At 41.7% G+C, this 18,062-nt stretch overlaps 1 protein-coding gene across 1 annotated transcript; it reads right to left on the bottom strand.

The window, feature by feature from the left end:
* Positions 1-1,957: 1,957 nt before the first annotated feature.
* gcm2 (glial cells missing transcription factor 2) lies at positions 1,958-17,690 on the bottom strand. Its single transcript, XM_041968200.1, has 8 exons — positions 17,277-17,690; positions 10,402-10,465; positions 6,996-7,184; positions 6,807-6,919; positions 5,381-5,506; positions 5,042-5,295; positions 4,469-4,706; positions 1,958-3,244 (listed from the first exon to the last, which is right to left on the bottom strand). Exons 1-8 carry the CDS (start codon positions 17,367-17,369, stop codon positions 2,930-2,932), a joined length of 1,392 nt encoding a protein of 463 aa, XP_041824134.1. The 5' UTR covers positions 17,370-17,690; the 3' UTR covers positions 1,958-2,929.
* Between the last annotated feature and the right edge of the window lie 372 nt (positions 17,691-18,062).

Below are 18,062 nucleotides of genomic sequence, written 5' to 3'. Positions count from 1 at the left end.
TTCAGCACTCCCTCATCTGGGAGCTCTGAGTCTGTTACAAAATGTCCCTGTAGCAACATTAACTAGCAGGTCAGGGCCAGTTATGTGTGTAAAACTGGAATCACACACACACTTCCTTCAGTGATTCAACAGAATGCACTTAATTAACAGTCCACAATTTTTATTGGTTTTTAATGGACATCAGTGATTCGGTGCTGTCATTCAGTGTCTATATACAGACGTGCCTCTTCTCTCATTCTCTCTCTCACACACACTCTATACATCATACTATAGGTGTGTCTACATATCAATGTCTGTCTGCAGCCCATCCTTCACACTCATTAGACCTGGCTCCATCATTGTACCAATCATTTAGCGTCTTCGTTGTGGCATGGCTGCCTTCATAATACATGTATGTATATGTGAGCGGGCAACAGCTGCTTTGGCACCCATCAAAATTTCTTCAGAAATGTTCTAGTTTATAGATGAAATGAAACATCTAAAACCTTTTTAGGTTTAAAGGTGCAATACAAAGAGATTTAGCTTATTTGAAAAAACGAACATCTTCAATAATTTGGCCTTGCTTTGTTTATGGAAAAACAAGATAAACTGGCAGTGGACTTGTTGTCTGAATAAGTGGCGTCCATTTAAAGAACTTCTGATAACATTTAATACTTTCATTGTTGAAATGTTAGACTTGATTAAAAGAAAAATATAAATCCTTCATTTTTCCTCCCAGTCTTTTCTTTATGCTTTTTAAGCTGAATGAGTAAAGGAGTAAATGAAAGGTTCTGGTTGTATTGGATCCCATTTCATCATTTTCCAATTAGACAGATCTCTTAAGTTTGTTAAAACCATTAAAGATAACCCATCAGAGCATCCAGCAAACTACACCACCTACAGGCAGCAGGAGGGAAATACGATATATATGAACGTTTCCACGTCATAACTAAATGCTGTGATAACAGGAAGCACTGTCAAACATCAGTGTATTTAATATGACAGCTGGTTTTTCACTTCTGAATTACACTCAATCAACAAGACACGCAATTAACCGGACTTAACAATACACCTGGTCAGAAAAAAAGTTGTGGTTAAGTCTTAAATACTCTTTTTATGGATTAACGTCATCTTTTCAAAGACACGTTTCTTGTTTCCTTGGTTACAAGTAAACACAACAGGTTACTTCTTGATTGAGTTCAGTTTGTTTGGGGTTTGAAAACAATCATGGGTAATGCTAAAATATTTCCTCTTTTTGATGAAACCATTACATGAAGTTGCTTTCATGACCACTAGAGGTCACATTTTCTTCAAACATGAGGGTTTTAGCCTGCATGTTTGGGAGGAAGAAGTGTCTTTGTTGAGTCCTCTGTTGTGGGTTCAGCTGATGAGTAAAGCCTCGTTTCACCAAGGGGTGCAGGTCGGGACCATAGACTGTATATAAAAGATGGACAGAGCCTCCGTGATGTCACCCGTAAGTTTCTGAAGAGCACAAGTGAAGCTAGTTGGGCATTCCCACCATCGCCATCTTGGTAACGACACGTTAGCCTCGGAAAATCCATGATGGGCAAAGAGGTCAAGCTGAGAAGGGGGACTGTGAAGGTGGGGGTGGATGATTGACAACCATCAAACTCCGAGCTGCCTGTAGCTAAGAGTTAACTGAGCTAACCCCGAGCAACAGTAGCTAACCAGCTAACGGAGGTAGGCGGGCCAAAGCCAAGACACGCCAGCTAAAAACTGTGTTTGTGCTACATTCCCCCTTCTTTCCGTGGATATTGGACACCTGTCAATCAAAAGGACACGCCCCTAACTATGCCAAATTTCAAGATTAAATAGCATCTAAACGGATGAGTTAGAAAAAAATTCACAACCTTAACAGTTGTCATGAAGGTAAACTTGACCTATTAATCCTAAAATGTGGAAACAAGGCCTGCTTCTGGTGAATGCTATGCATTCAGAATGAAATGAAGTCAGAGTGTGAACAGCAGCTGGTTTAATGTGAAACTGCCACTAAGACACAAACATCATCTCACAGATCTCTTCAGTCAACATTTTCCTCACCTCAGAAACACAGATGGTCTGGTTCGTGCTGTAGGTTCATCAAATAATCTGAACACTTGTGTTGTGGTGATTATTTGATGATGCCACGTGTTCATTTACATCAGCTTTACAGAAGCTCTTAACTCAGATCTGAAATGAAGTTCAGTCTCTAAGATGAACCTAATTTTTATTAAAACAGTTTTCTCTGAAGTCCATTCAGGTTCTATTCATCTCTGAAGACCATAAAAGTAAACCTGAAGGTTTGTCCTACCACAGAAGCCAAAGTTGTGTGTGGCTTTATGGGAGCTTTCAGTCACATCTCAACATGCCTCAGTTTTAGGGACCCTTGAAGAGCCCCTGTACCCCATAGTTTCAGGCCTGTTAATCATCCAGAACTGAACTCAGAGACGCAGGTAAGGGCTGCAGAGCCCAACATTGTTTTGTTGATGGTGTCTATAAAACATCAGTCATTACCCAAGGCCTTGATACAAAACAAACAGCAAATTTTAATGATTGTCACATTGTCTCCCATTAACTCTCCAAGGACTGACCAACCCTTAAGATGTTACTGAAAGCTCCAGTGTGTCCAGGTGCACCAGAATCTGGGTCTCCATGAGACATTGTGTCTGCGTTGAATTTGTTCGTTTTGTCTCTTGTCCTGAGTGAGGATTTTCAGAGCTGAAGCTTTCTCCTTTGGAGACTTGCTCGGTAAGTTTCTCTGGAGAGTTTCTCATAGACCAAAGTTTGAGGCTTCTTGTTCACTTGGATCCAGAATGGTCCACGTGTACCAGTTCTGTACAGCGCTCAGCAGTCGGTGGGTGGTTAAAGTCTCTTTTTTGACAGTGGCAGCTGTATCAGTACTTGTTCTCACAATAGTTGCCATAGTAACAATGTCATAGTTTGTGCTACATCAGTAGTCATCATAGCGGTATGTGTTTGGATATGTGTAGTGGTAATCATAGCCATCAGCCCGCTCTGTTTTGGTCTGCAGAGGTTCCGGCTGGAATGACAAAGACTTGATGACGCCACCCGGCTCCTCTGTCACTTTCACCTCCGTGGAGTATGAGGAAGAGGAGGTGTCATCCAGCAGAGAGGAACAGCCAGGAAGGCCCGGGGGTTTGGCAGGAGCACAGGGCTGGTAGGATGGGAGGCCGGCTGGAGTTTTGGGACAAGACTGGTATGAAGGCAAGGCAGCAGATGGCTTTGGACAGGGTTGGTAGGACACCTAAAGAGGAAAACGAGAAACACAGGAATGGTTTATTCCCCACATCATAATTATCGTCACTGTACTCATCCAGGTTTCACTTTCAGAAACAAATACTTAGTTTACAGCAACAACAGAAGTATATTTACTATTAACAACAACTGCAGGAGGTTACAACTGCTGATCTAATGAAAGTCACCTCAGTCATGAAGACTACAAAACAACACAACGTCTTTGATGTTCCTGGAACCATAAAAAAGTGGAACACCTGACTGCTGGGGACTGTAACGAAGTGGAACACCTGACTACTGAGAACCATAAAGAAGTGGAACACCTGACTGCTGGGGACTGTAACGAAGTGGAACACTTGACACCAGGGGGTCATAAAGAGGTGGAACATCTGATTCCTGGGAACCATAAAAAAATGAAACAACTAACTCCTGGGAACCATAGAAAAATGGAACACCGGAGTCCTGGAGATCGTAAAGAAGTGGAACACTGGACTCCCCTACTCCCTAACCCCTCGTTCACTACATAGGGCTGCACTATATAGCACACTACATAGTGCACTCATTCTCTTGGCAATTCGGACACGAAACTGCCTATTTTTTTCTTGCCGTAACCACGTGACTATCAGCCATCACCACGGCAACTACAACAGCGTCAAGATGTCATTACAAATCCAATCCAAAGTTGTGTGTACATATTTTTATTTTTATTCCTTATGTTGTATTTTATTCTTTGTTGTATATCTATTTAAAAAAATGTTTTTTCGCCTCTTTGCACCATGTTGAGCTTCTGCCCACAATGCATTGTGTTCTATATTGACCCGTCTAGTGACCATCGATGCACACTACTTTTCAAGATGCATTGTGGGTAATTTTGAGTGCCCTGCTTTTTTCTCTCTGGACATTCGGACACTCAGACAAAATGGTGTGGCCCCTATTTAGGGTATTATGTAGGGAGTAACGTGCACATTCGGACAGAGCCATAAAGAAGTGGACCCTGACTACTGGGGACCATATAGAAGTGGAACAACGGACTCCTGGGAGTCATAAAGAAGTGGAACACTGGACTCCTGGGAGTCATAAAGAAGTGAAACACCAGACTACTGGGGACCGTAAAAAAGTGGAACACCGGACTCCTGGGGGTCATAATAAAGGGGAACATCTGACTTCTATAAGGAAGTGGAATACCTGACTTGTATAAACTATTATAAAGGCCAATTTTATGAATCTGACTCACCTTGGTTGTTGTGGTGATGATGGTCTGCAGTGGTGTGGGTGACCCTGGAGGGTTGCTAGAGTAACGACAGGGGTACTCGGTGCTGTAGTAATGGTGGTTGTCACTATAGGGGGCTGAAGTCTTTAGTAGGTCCTTCCAAGCTGGAGGGGCTTTTGTCTGATGGTCGAAGGAGGAAGAGGAGGAGAGAGGAGCTGATGATGAAGACGGAGTTGATGAGGAACCCAGGACGGGTGCAACCCTGCAAATAAAACAAAAGCTGGTTTATAAGTGCAGAGACCATGAGGAAATGTTTAGTACAGTCATAATCTGGTTTGGACCTGTTGACGGTTTGCTTTCAATAACTGGTTTACTCTTAAGTATCAAGATCTTGGTTTCACTGCACATGGAAGTTCATAAGCAAGATGATCTGGTTTGAATTTGCTGATACTGTAAAGGTCTGGAGTAATCCTCCAAAGAGTTTGAGGAAGTGAACTTGACTGGATCAGAATCTGGTTTAGGATTTACACTCCCAGGATCCAGTATGGACCTGTTTACACACGTGTGTAATGGTGTGTGGGTGTGTGTGAGGCTGACCTCGGGTCACAGAAGTCAGAGGTCACAGGATATGAGGGTGAGGTCAGGTATCCTTGGAAGTCATAACTGGGCCGGCTCATGTAAAGCCTGGGATTGGCTGGTTTCTGAAGTGTGGGCGGGGCCTCTCCTAGTGCATTATGGGAGTTGTAGTATGGCTCTGGGCTTTGGAATGCTGGGTAGTGCTGTGGGAAGTTGGGTTCAATGAAGGAGATTCTGTCTGCTGGCTCCACACAGAGAAGGGCGGGTCCCAGTGCCTACAACAGTAAACAACAACAAAATAGTAAACAAACAACAACACACATGACTACATGTCTGCAGTCTTGGTTTGCTGGAGTCCACCTGAGGCTCAATGAGTCGTCTCTTGGGCGTGAATGGTGGTGAGCTGACCCGTCTCTTTACTGAACTTCTCCTGGCCTCAGTTTCAGATTTGGATTCTGGTCTTGGATGATCGTGGACCCCCTTAGCCTGAAGGACAACAGTAAAGTTAAACCAGCAGGCTCAAGATCAACAACAAGAACCGGTCTAGGGTTCAGGATCGCATTAAAATCTGTCATGGGTCTGCCGATTCTGACGTGTGTGTGTGTGTGTCTAGTCTGATCACCAGTCTCTGCCAGATCGTTGCTCTCACTCCCGTGGTAGCATCAGGCCTCTCAATGTATAATGTTCTGAATACTTATCTGCTCTTTCCCTCCCCGCTCAGTAATCCTTATTGCCAACCAGTTGTTCCGGAGCTCCAGCTCATTCCTGCCTGCTCACCTGCTATCCTGCCCTGTCGCTGACCCACCTGTCCCTATCATGGAACTACACAGCCAAACACCTACACATCACCGCTTGGTTTTGTATAATAAACTATAAAAACTTCAAGAAGTGCATGTTTGCTTTTCTGTCCACTTTCCACCTGCTAAAACATCGATTTCTCACGATAATCCAATTCTGGTTCAGACCTGAGTCTTTGTATAAAGCCAGAATCTAGACCAGGTTATGTTGTTTACACAGGATCTGGTGTAGGTCTGCAGAGGCCAAATTGTAATGGTGCATTCTCACCAGGATACTTTAGAGTGGGTTCAGGTGATGGTAGCAACTTTCTTTCAAAATGGGATTATGGTCCTGCTGCACTACTCAAACGAATCAGACCTTGTAAATAATGTGTTCCACTCTCCGCCAGAGGTGGCACTGCACCTATAATTACTGAGGGAGACAACAAGACACACAATGAAGAAGAAAACTGGTTCATCTATTGTTTAATGCAGAAAAACTTGTGTTTCCATCAGAGTAAAACATGGAGCTGCATCAGATCTAGCGGTCTTGGGTTGATTAGATTTCTATCAGACCTTTTGCTGTATTTTTCCACATCTGACTGCAAAAGCTCCAGAGCTGCCTATCGTCCTACATGTGTGTATGTTTTGATTGTGTTTTACGATGTTGTGCACTGAACCCACAATGCACTTTGTTTTGTAGTTTGCTTCCTACATTTGGTCGACTTGAAGCAGACAGAGACCTGCGTTTGCAGGCGAGTCCACTTCTTTGATTCAAATCAGACTTTACTTGACGATTCACAATACTCCAAACAAAGCAGATTTTCCTAGCAAACAGACAAGGATTCAAATCAAAAAGGCTGCCGTGAGTGCGCCCCAAATTTCTGTTATCCTCCCCTAGTGGTTTAGTCCCATTCCAGACTGGGATCAGAGATGATCAGACTGGTTTTCTGGTAATTTGTTTAAGTACTGCAGTGTGTGTTAACAGTCTGAGAGGATGAAGGTGTCACCTGGAAGAAGATGGCTTTTCCATCCACTCTCCAGAAGTTGGTGACAGGGTACCCACTGTGGCCACGACACGGCAGCAGCTCCAGGGCGGCGTTGCAGCAAGGACACAGCTTCTCTAAAACACAGATACCCTGGTCAGATAAACATGGACTGAAGACACAGGAACCAGGTCTGCCCTAGGCTAATCTTACTCTGTTGTTTCTGCCGAGCTTTGTCACAGATGGCGGGGCGCAGCTGCAGTCTGGATCCGTCCAGCAGAGTGCAGCCTCGAGAACAGACCACCACGCCCAAACAAGACTTCTTCAGGATCTGACAGTTGTGGTTGTTGGTGTTTCTCATGGCCCAGCCAGACAGGTGCCGCTGAGCATTCTTATCTTCGGCTGCACAAAACACAAACACTCAGGTTCAGCCTCTGAGCATGCTCAGATTCACCTGTCCCTGAACACCTCACAAGGAAAATGGCTGATATCCTACAACCCCTGGGACGTTTTTTTAACTCTGAACTAAATGAAAAATAAACGATCTTCAAATCACAAGCTAATACTTTATTCACAACAGAACATACATAACAGATGTCTAACCTGAGAAATTTTATTATTTTATCGTGTCAAATCTAACGCTTGATGCAGGTCTCAAATTGTTTGGCACAGGGCATGTTTGCCGTGGTGTAGCATCTACTTTTGTTTTAGAACAGATTGAAGACGTCCAGGCATCCAGGTTATACGTTTCTGGGGTTTTGGTGTTCAAATTCAGCTTCATTCTTGCTTTATATGGGTTTCCAGCTGCTGAGTTCTGCTGAGTCGTCTTATTTTTTTGTTTAATGATGCACCAAATGTTTCTGTTGTTGAAAGGTCTGGACTGCAGGCATGGCAGTTCAGCAGCCAGACTCTTCTCTTGTAAAGCCATGTTGTTGTGATGGATGCAGTATGTGATTTAGCATTGTCTTGCTAAAATTTGAAAAGCCTTCCCTGAGAGAGAGAACACCGGACTTCTGTCTGGATGGGAGCAGATGTTGCTCTAAAACCTTTATATACTTATTAGCATTCATCGTTCCTTTCAGAACATGTAAGCTGCCCATACCGTATGTGCTTATGCGCCCCCCCCCCCCCCAAGATGCAGACTTTTGAATTGAACACTGGTAACAAGCTGGAAAGTCTCCCTCCTCTTTAGCTCGGATGGTGCAGCATCCATGATTACTAACGAGAACGTCAAACTCGGACTCGGATGATTGTAGAACACTTTCCCCTTAATTAAACAGTCCAATTCAAATGAGTCTCAGCCCACTGGACAAAATGGTGCTTCGGACCATGTTTGAAATATGGCTTCCGTTTTGCATGATAGTGCTTTAGTTGGCATCTGCAGATGGCACGCCGGATTGTGTTAACTGATAGTGGTCTCTGGAAGTATTCGTGGGACCAGTTATTAATGTCAGTGACAATTGTGCAGATGAAGGATGCTGTGTCGTCTGAAGGCACTAACAATGGCCACCCAATAAAGGTCTTCGGTCTTGCCCCTTATGCACAGACAGGTCTCCAGGTTTTTCTTTTTTTTGATAATGTTATGCACTGTAGATGGTGAGAATTGCAAAGCTTTTGCAATTTGATGTTAAGTATTTGAAGTATTACACAATCTATTCGCACTTTTATAACTAATCGTGTTACAGACCTGACATCAGTTAACATAGTTACTTGCTAGATGTTCGCCCAGTTGAACCATTTTTAACTTTCGTGCTTTTTCAGCCATATGTTGCCCCGTGCCAATTATTCTTCAGCAAGCATCACTTCTGAAAACAGCTAATTTTGTGCATTAAATAGCAAAATTCTCGGTTTAGATGTGTGTTATGTAATTCCTGTTCTGTTGTGAATAAAATATTGGCTCATGTGATTTGAAGGTCTTTTAGTTTTCATTTTGTTCAGATTTACAGAACGTCCCAACTTTCTGGAAATTAGAGATCTCACAGATATCGGACTGCCATGATGTCTGCCATCTGCCGTGTTCACATGGACACCAACATTGGGATGAAAATCCTGATCGGAAAACAATGCTTCATGTAAACATTCCAATCAGGTGATTCTGATCCAGCCACACTCATTCCAATCAAAACTTCATTCTGATCCAGACAGGTCTATACTGGTTGTTGTTCTGATCAGCGTGCATGAAAACACATATTCTGAATGTAAAAAATATTCTTAATGAGCACATCTGTTACGTCAGCCGTACATCAAGGTGATATAATCCCATACTTTATGGCTTATATCGCACTGAGATGGCCAGTTCTTATTACTTCATATCTGCTGACATGGACAGCATCATGGAAATCTGGACTGATGAGCTAGACAGTGGTCTACAGTTATTGATATGTGTAAGTTACCTGGAGGTCAAAGTCAGTCTGTTTTCATATAAGACATCAGATCATCGATGTACATTATGATTCATCTGACAGAAGCTGATTTTAATAACTGACAATCCACACTGGAAAATAAAACACTAATCTGGTTATAATACGTTTTCAAAAGTTGATAAAGCTCATTCAAACTTTTGCAAAGTTTTTAAATTTTTCGTTTAGCCGGATTTTTGGCATAGCATAGCTATCACTGGTTTAGACTGCAGGACACCGTCAAATGATTTGTTTTTGTTACTGACTGAATGATTTTTATTTTCTGGTTGCAGCCTTGCCCCGATAAGAGCAAATAACGCTACATGGATATATACAATTTAGTGTCAGATTGGCAAATATTCACCAATATTTACTGTGTTTTTGTTATTGGGAATAAAATCCAGTGTTTTCTTGGTCATGGAGGCAGGCCACAGCATTTGTGGAAAAACAGCGTCAGAAATGCCACCTCAGCGATGGGGGAAGGACTTCTGTTGTTTGCCCAGATTAGAATTTTAGATCGACTTTAAAACAAAGTAAAACTAAAATACTTTCAACACAAAGTGTTTAAAAAATTTTACCTCTTGTCACACCACCTGACATTTGGCTACCAAACAAGTTATCCTTCATCCTTCCAGTTTGAAATAATTAACTTCACAGGTAGGAGAGTCTGAACACCACTAAACACCAGACGGATAGCTAAAATACATAAACATGAGCATAAAGCCTGCACCACTGGAATTGTGTTGTAAGCGTGTTTAGAATTTAGATAAGGTTTATTATTCAACAAAAATGGCCACAACAGTTTGCTTTGCTGATAGTCATGTTAAAATGGAAACATGGCTGCCCACAACCTGAAATCTGTGATGTCATCACGGAGGTGGAAACTCATGACATGTCTTCTGGAGACATTTTTACTTTTTAATAAGGTTATTCAGCAGTTTGTTTTTTGTTTTCTTTTTTTTTTTTTTTTATACAGACTACTCTTCAATCTGCCTTCATCGTTACCATGGTAACAGCCTCTTTTGGTCAATGCCACAGAAACAGCACCATACAAGGAGAGAGATGGTAAAAATAAAAGGCTTAATGAAACATCTGTGCTCATCATGACCCACAATTTAAATCCATTATCATCCTGACATCAGAACATCTGATCATATCAGTTTTTCCACAACCTGAGGAAGGAAGAAAGGTGAACTGAGGTGAATGGAGATGTTTCTCACCGCTGTAGATGTAGCGGACGTAACCGTCTGTCCACTCCTGGAATGGGTCAAACTGCTTCAGGTCCTAGAAGAGGGACAGATGGACAGACACAGAGACAGATGGATGGACAAACAGATAGTTGGTCAGATTCTATGTTTTAATGGAGAGAATGTAGATTTGTTACTGGAGCAAAGTTTCTGTTAGATTGTCAGAAGAAGTCACGGACTTCCGGGTTCTGATCCCGTACTGACACTTTTCACATTGTGCATGCTTCCATCATGATATTATATGACTACATGGAGACAGTACAGAAAACCCAGTTCTACAGGCTGAGCTCATGATCAGACGGTGGTGTGAAAAAGTGTTTCCCCGCTTCATGATTTCTTTTTTTTTTTTTTTTTTTTTTTTTTTGCACGTTTGTCACACTTAAATGTTTCAGATCATCAAACAATTTTAAATATTAGTCAAAGACAATAAATATAAATATGTAGTTTTTAAAGTAAGGTATTTATTAACAGAGAAAAAAAATCCAAACCTCTCACCTGAGCTCAGTTTCTCTAACCACACCCAGGCCTGCTTATTGCCTCACCTGTTCTCAATCAGGAAATACCTTAAATAGGACCTGCCTGACAAAGCGAAGTAGACCAAAAGATCCTCAAAAGCCAGACATCATGCCAATATCCAAAGAAATTCGGGAACAAATAAGAAAGAAAGTAACTGTGATCTCAGTCTGGAAAAGGTTATAAAGCCATTTGTAAAGCTTTGGGACTCCAGTGAACCACAGTGAGCATTATCCACAAATGGCAAAAACATGGAACAATGATGAACCTTCCCAGAAGTGGCCGACCGACCAAAATTACCCAAGAGCGCAGCAACGGCTCATCCAAGAGGTCACAGGAGACCTCACAACAACATCCAAAGACCTGCAGGCCTCACTGCCTCAGTTAAGGTCAGTGTTCATGGCTCCACCATATGAAAGATGCTGGATAAAAATGGCCTGCATGGCAGAGTTCCAGGATGAAAACCAAAAACACTAAGGCTCGTCTCAATTTGGCCAGAAAATAAATTGATGACCCCCAAGACTTTTGGGAAGATACTCTGTAGACTGACGAGACAAAAGTTGAACTTTTTGGAAGGTGTGTGTCCCACTAGAGAACATCATACCAACAGTAAGATACGGTGGTGGTAGTGTGGTGGTCTGGGGTTGTTTTGCTGCTTCAGGAAGACTTGCTGTGATAAATGGAAGCATGAATTCTGCTTCTACCAAACAATACTGAAGGAGAATGTCCGGGCATCTGCACATGACCTCAAGCTGAAACAAATTTGGGTTCTGCAGCAGGACAAAGATTCAAAACACCCCAGCAAGTCCACCTCTGAATGGTTGGTTATGTTCAAGCCTCAAAAAAAGTTGGAAGTTTTCTAAACAGCAACAAGAAGTCAAATCTGTGATTAGTTTATTGAACATTTTTTTCAACAGAAACAATAACAAAGAAGTCTGATTCTTCACTGGGATTCTAAATTTATATCTGCTGCAGCAACACACCCACTTAGATTTGATCCAGAGCCAAATAATTATCCAGTTACATGATTCTGGAAGATTCTCCAAACAGATTATCTGTCAACAGGTAGGGGTGCCAGGATTGGGTATAAAAAAGCATGCACCAAAGATTCAGTCTTTCCAACAAAGATGGGTTTGCCACTTTGGTCCCAACTCCATCAGAGAATAATGAAAAAGTTCAACAAATATTTCTCAATGACAGATTGCAAAGAACTTTAGTCTTTCAGCATCTACAGGGCAGAATGTTTGGAAAAGATTCAGAGAAAGTAGAAAACCAGTGGAAAACAAAATCAGGATCATCAGTTCATTAAAAGAAGCTGATGAAAACATGAATCTATCCATCAGGTCCAGCAGAAGATTCTGGATGTGGTTCTGGTTTCTAGAAACAACGAAGAAGAAGCTGAAAAGCATTTCTGAGGATTTCTGTTAAAGATTCAAACTGACTCTGATTTTAGATCTGGTTCTGTTCTCTGGTTCTCTGGTTCTCTGGTATTATCTGGATCTCCATGTTCTGTGTTCTAGTCATCATCTTTTAGACCTCATTCCCGTTCCAGTTTATGATCAGGTCATATTTACCTGCTGAGGAATCAGAGCTCAGCTCCTCCTCCTTCATGCATTCAGACAAAGTCAGAGGTTTCCTTCAGATGTGAGACCTGAAACCAGCCGACGGTTCAGAAACAACCACTGTCACACCATCAGCGTTACAGCTGACTCCAGATCAGCTGCTAATCATTCGTTTCCGATTTGGTTTCAGCAGAAACAAAAAAAATAGACACCAGTTTGTCTGTTTGAGCAACAACTTACAGTCAGCAAAACACACACCCTTCACACAACCCTCACACAACCCTCACACAACCTTCACACAACCTTCACACAACCTTCACACAACTCTCACACAACTCTCACACAAACTTCACACAAACTTCGCACGACCGTCTCACACAACTCACAACCCTCACACAACCTTCACGCGACCCTCGCACAACCCCCACACAATCATCACAAAACCTAAACACAACCTTCGCACAACCTCCACACAAATTTAACACAACCCTCTAACAACCCACACACAATCGTCTCACAACCCTCACACAACCTTCACACAACCCTCACATAACTCACAACCCTCACACAACCTTCACACTACCCTCGCGCAACCCTCACACAATCCTCGCACAACTCACACAACCCTCACACAACCGTCAAACAATGGGACAAACACCCAAAATCCAAGAAAACTGAGACAGCCACACCTTGAAAACATTTATATCTTCCAGGCAGAAGTTAGGAAACATCCAGAAGGAAAAACAAGTAATAAAAGAAAAGAGTTCAAATCCCTCAGAAATACATCAGTGACATCGAGTCAGTCCCAACCCTGAATTCATCATGAACCTGGAAAGTTAAACTTTTAAACACCTTCTAAATGACATTTTTATTGATGCCTGTAAATGTTTTGCTACAGCTTGATACACTTTTAATATGATTTAATTTATCATGGAAATTTACATTAGTTCTGTCCTACAGCTGCATGGTGAATAAGAATTTGTTCTTAATGTTTCATCTGGTAAGATGTTGAATAAATAAAATAAAAAGTGTGAAAAGCAGCTGCAGATCTGGACTCCAACCTGAAGCCAGCAGATAAAGGTGGGTTAACCACAGAGCTGCTGTCCGGCCTGCTTTCAGTTGGTTCCGAGCGTTCTGCATGCAGCCTGCTCTCATAAATGGCTCGTATGATTTCCTACGAAGAGCAGTGCAGGGATATTCGTACATATTTCTATGAAATTCAGAGTCTCTGAAAGAATAGAATAAAACTCTACTGTCATTGTAACAAAAGTGCAACAAAATTAAAAAACGCTTCTTTCTGTTTCTTTCTGATGTCTGCAGGACGTTTCCGGCTCCGTCAAAAAGACAGAAAACATGTTTTAATATTTGTATAATAATTCTTCTGAATTATCTATGGTACTTTAGGAAAGATTTGTTCTCTAATTAAATAACCTAATATTCTAAATAACTGTGTGTGTGTGTGTGTGTGTGTGTGTGTGTGTGTGTGTGTGTGTGTGTGTGTGTGTGTGTGTGTGTGTGTGTGTGTCATCAGATCATGAATAAAACCCACTGACTCTTGGATGGTTTCATTTACGTGACTTGAAAAGATTTTTCTTCCTATTATCAATTTACTTGTTTATTTCTAATGATGGTAAAAACAGCAGCTATATGACACTGAATGGGCTCCTGATTTACACAACACACACTCAGCTTATGGGACTCTGACTGGATACCTGTCCACCGGCACACCTCAGATTCTCCGTATTACGAATGTCAAACAGTTAAACGGTGACAATGATGACTTTTTTTATTATTATTACAGTGGTTGCTATGGACGCTGCTACGTGCATGGCACGTTCCACTTCTGTTTTTCTACCGAAAATTGGCTACGTACCATTTCAGAATTAGCCTATTAGGAGTTTATGGGCTTTATTTAAGTGTGTTTTCATGCTTATTTCGGGAATATACAGGAGTTCTTTAGTTCTTTTTAAACTATAATTATTATAAAAACATGATCAGCATTATTTATTGGCATACTTTCTTTTATTTAGAACTTTGCATTAAAACCTCAGAGGTGCATCATTTATTTATTTTTATGTTTTATGACAAGTTTAAAAAATAAATACCTTCTGTAAATAGTTTTTACAATCCAGTCAGTTTTAATTTTTTTCCACTTGTAGCAGTTTAGTGGGATTTATGTAAATAAGGTGGTTTGGACTGTGAACAGCCGCAGATCGACTACATGTGCTTTGCATCAGGCTTTGCTGTAGAAATAGTGCAGCGCGCGGGTGCAGGGTGTGTACGTCGTGTGTTGCTGCCAATTGCCAGTTCTACATTTTAGGGCCAAATAAAATTAGCCTTCAGCTGCATATTTTGCGGGATTATGCGGGACCCACGGGTCGAAAAAAATCGAAAAAAACTAATTCCTGGGCGGTGACAGAAAACCTCATCTGGTCTCTACACACCTCCTCCATCACCAAGAAGGCTCACGAGCGCCTGATCTTCCAGCATCGGTCCTCACACAGCTGCTCTGACTGGAAGGACCGCGGCTCGAAGCATCTTTGGGGTCTCGCTGCCTCCTGTGAGGGACTGGAGAGAACAGTGAAGGTCTCTAGGGACCCCCTGGTCTGCGAGGTTCAGGAACAGTTTCTTTCGTCTTTTAAACAGAAGACTGGGAATATGCGCGCACACGCATCATTTCGCTGCAGAATTTTATCATTATTTTATCTCAGGTGTTTTTAATCAGGTGCGCCATCATTTCACTCCGCGTCTCTGATGGAATTTACCTGAATGACAATAAAAGAATGAATAACGAAACACAAAAGATTCAGATTTTATATTTTAGTGAAAAATAATACATATTAAACTTCACAGAATTATTAGTATTTCACATATAATTTAATTTCCCCAAATCCTAATTTAAATGTGATAAAACTAATTTCTCAGTTAATGAAGCAGATTTATTGTTGTTGTTGTTGTTGTTGTTGTTGTGGAGGTGTATCAAACACCAGCTTAGTCAGGTTCTCTTTAAAGTTTATAAAACGTAACTTTGGTTTTAATAGACCAGGTCCCAGTGCTAGCAGACTTGGACCTGGAGGAACCGGGTTCCAGGTCCCAGTGGTAGCAGAGGTGACACAGTGTGGGCCTCCGAGCAGAGCTGCAGACAGTCATTTTAATTTTATATTTATTATTTTATTCTATTCAGGTGTTCTATTTATTAAAGCATTTTCTAAATCCTGGACTGGGACCCAGTTTGAAAAGCCGGTTGCCAGCTGAGAACCCGTCCGACGGTTCCGTTCTGGAGCCGGACGGGTTCTCTGTTGGCAACCGGCTGAACCGGTCCACGTGTGTGTGTGTGTGTGTGTGTGTGTGTGTGTGTGTGTGTGTGTGTGTGTGTGTGTGTGTGTGTGTGTGTGTGTGCACGCGCCATTAGAACGAGCCGCTGTCTAGAATGTGGAGCCGCCGCGAGGCGCAGTTCTGTTGGTCCGGACGGGTTTTCAGGTGTCACACAAAATGACATCAAAGCAAATGACTTAATCTTCATTTATTGTAAACAAACAAACAAAGTGAGTCACTGAAAGACATCGGAGCTCCACCTGATCGATCACCGATCAGTTCATCGATCAGGGGAATTTTTTTATTCAATCAGAATGATTGATTTTAATCTGCAGACTGTTTTTTTTCCTGCATCTCCTCCTCATCCTCGCACTCATTGAGGACTAGCAGAGAGGTGGACTTGGGGGGCCCAGGTCCCCGGACTGGCTGCGAACCCCTGAGCAAGGCACTTAACCCCCAAACTGCTCCTCGCGCAACGACACGCGACCGCTGCTCTCTAGCAAATCCAGAGATGTTTACACGCGGAGACCTGATCGCAACAGGCGGAAGGTTTCTGCCTCCAACAGGCGCGCTCACGTTTGTTTAAGGATTATTTTAATATTAGAAATTATAAATAATATTAATATACATCATTTCTGCCTTTTTGTTTAGTTGTTTAAAAATAAAATGAAACAGAATAAATGGATAGAAATAAAAGAACCGGAACTCCGTTAAACTTTCACCCAGTTGAACGAGTTCAGTCCTCAGAAAAAGACAGAAAATGTTTCTTTAAATTCATTTTCCCTGTAGTAGTAGTAGTAATAATAATAATAATAATAATAATAATAATGGTCACAACCTCAAACAGTGATGAGACAAACAGCTCAGGAAGGTTATTTTTAAACACTTATCATCAAATTAACTCCAGTATGAAAGATCTGCTCACTAAACGGTGAATCAGGAATTTTTAAAAATATTTTCTGAAATTTATTAATTCATTATGAGTAAAGTTGTCCTACTTGAATCTTTCATGGTCCATTTTCTTTCATTTTTGTTTTTTCCCCAGATGTTTAAATCACTTTCCACCAAAATGTTTAGAATTATTTTCAACTAATTATTCAGAATAAATTTAATAATTCTACATTTTTATTCTTCTGTCCTCTCACTTCTTTTTTAATATTTAAAAAAATGGGATTTTCTTTCATTTTACATTCGGATGAAAACTGATGGTTTTATTCCAAAACGAGCTCGCGAGCGGCGGCAGTTTGTCCGAGTGATCAACATGAAATAAATCAGGTGAAAAGATCTGGATCTCCTCAGCTTTCTTTTAATTAAGAAAGTGAAACGGAACTATTAAGATTGAATATATGACGTCAGAGATTTATTGCTCAGATCTCAGGTCAGCAAAGATCCGGATCTAACGGTCCGGTGACCCAGTCCGCGGCCTCGCTCAGTCTGATCGGTTCTGATCGGTGTTACCTGCGGCAGTTTGGGGTCGTTGATGTCCCACGTTAACTTCATCCCAACCGAACACACACAGTCCGACTCCTCGCGCTCCTCCGCCCGGGACATGCTCCTGATCCTAGTCCTGGTCCTGGTTCTGATCCTGATCCTGATCCTGTGTTTGCTCCTGGTCTTGGTGCTGGTCCTGGTCCTGTTTCTGGCCCGTCTTCAGTCCTCCTGCTGGCTCTGATCTCGCTCCTCCGGGTCCTGGTTCGGCTCAGACTGAACAGGAACCAGAAGTAAATTTTGTCTGTGAAACTTTTTAGAAACAAACTTTCATAATTTCTTCAATCAAACATTAAAATCCGCGCGCGGCTCCTGCGAACGGCGCGTGCAGCTCCGCTGGGACTCAAGTAGGACTGAGAGAACAGGTGAGACCGTCACAGGCTCGCGAGGAGGAGGAGGAAGAGGAAGAGGGCGGTGAGGAGGGGAATTCTAAGTCATTTACAATAATATAAAAACAAAATAAATATAGTTTTAAAATACTTAAAATAGAATTCAATATTAAACATGTTTACAATTAAATTAAAAATGCAAAAATACATTTATAAATATGAGTAAATAAAAACATTAAATTAAAAAAGTCAGAACGAGTTAGAACCTGCTGATTTACAGAAACTCACCTAGTAGTCAGATGTGTGTGTGTGTGTGTGTGTGTGTGTGTGTGTGTGTGTGTGTGTGTGTGTGTGTGTGTGTGTGTGTGTGTGTGTTGTGTAAACACCTAGTGTTTGTCCCTAAACAAACAAACTCATAGGTCATCAA

Source organism: Melanotaenia boesemani, chromosome 18 (genome assembly GCF_017639745.1).
Source record: "Melanotaenia boesemani isolate fMelBoe1 chromosome 18, fMelBoe1.pri, whole genome shotgun sequence".
In the NCBI taxonomy this organism is placed as follows: domain Eukaryota; kingdom Metazoa; phylum Chordata; class Actinopteri; order Atheriniformes; family Melanotaeniidae; genus Melanotaenia; species Melanotaenia boesemani.
This window is presented reverse-complemented; position numbering and strand designations above follow the sequence as displayed.

Bases quoted from the DNA above. Each gene is read 5' to 3' on its own strand.
- gcm2 (XM_041968200.1), bottom strand. From the start codon at position 17,369: ATGTCCCGGGCGGAGGAGCGCGAGGAGTCGGACTGTGTGTGTTCGGTT. The intron at 10,466-17,276 runs GTAACACCGATC...TCCCTCTTCTAG, and splicing joins ACGACCCCAAACTGCCGCAG to GACCTGAAGCAGTTTGACCC. The intron at 6,920-6,995 runs GTAAGATTAGCC...TCTGTGTTTTAG, and splicing joins AGCTCGGCAGAAACAACAGA to AGAAGCTGTGTCCTTGCTGC.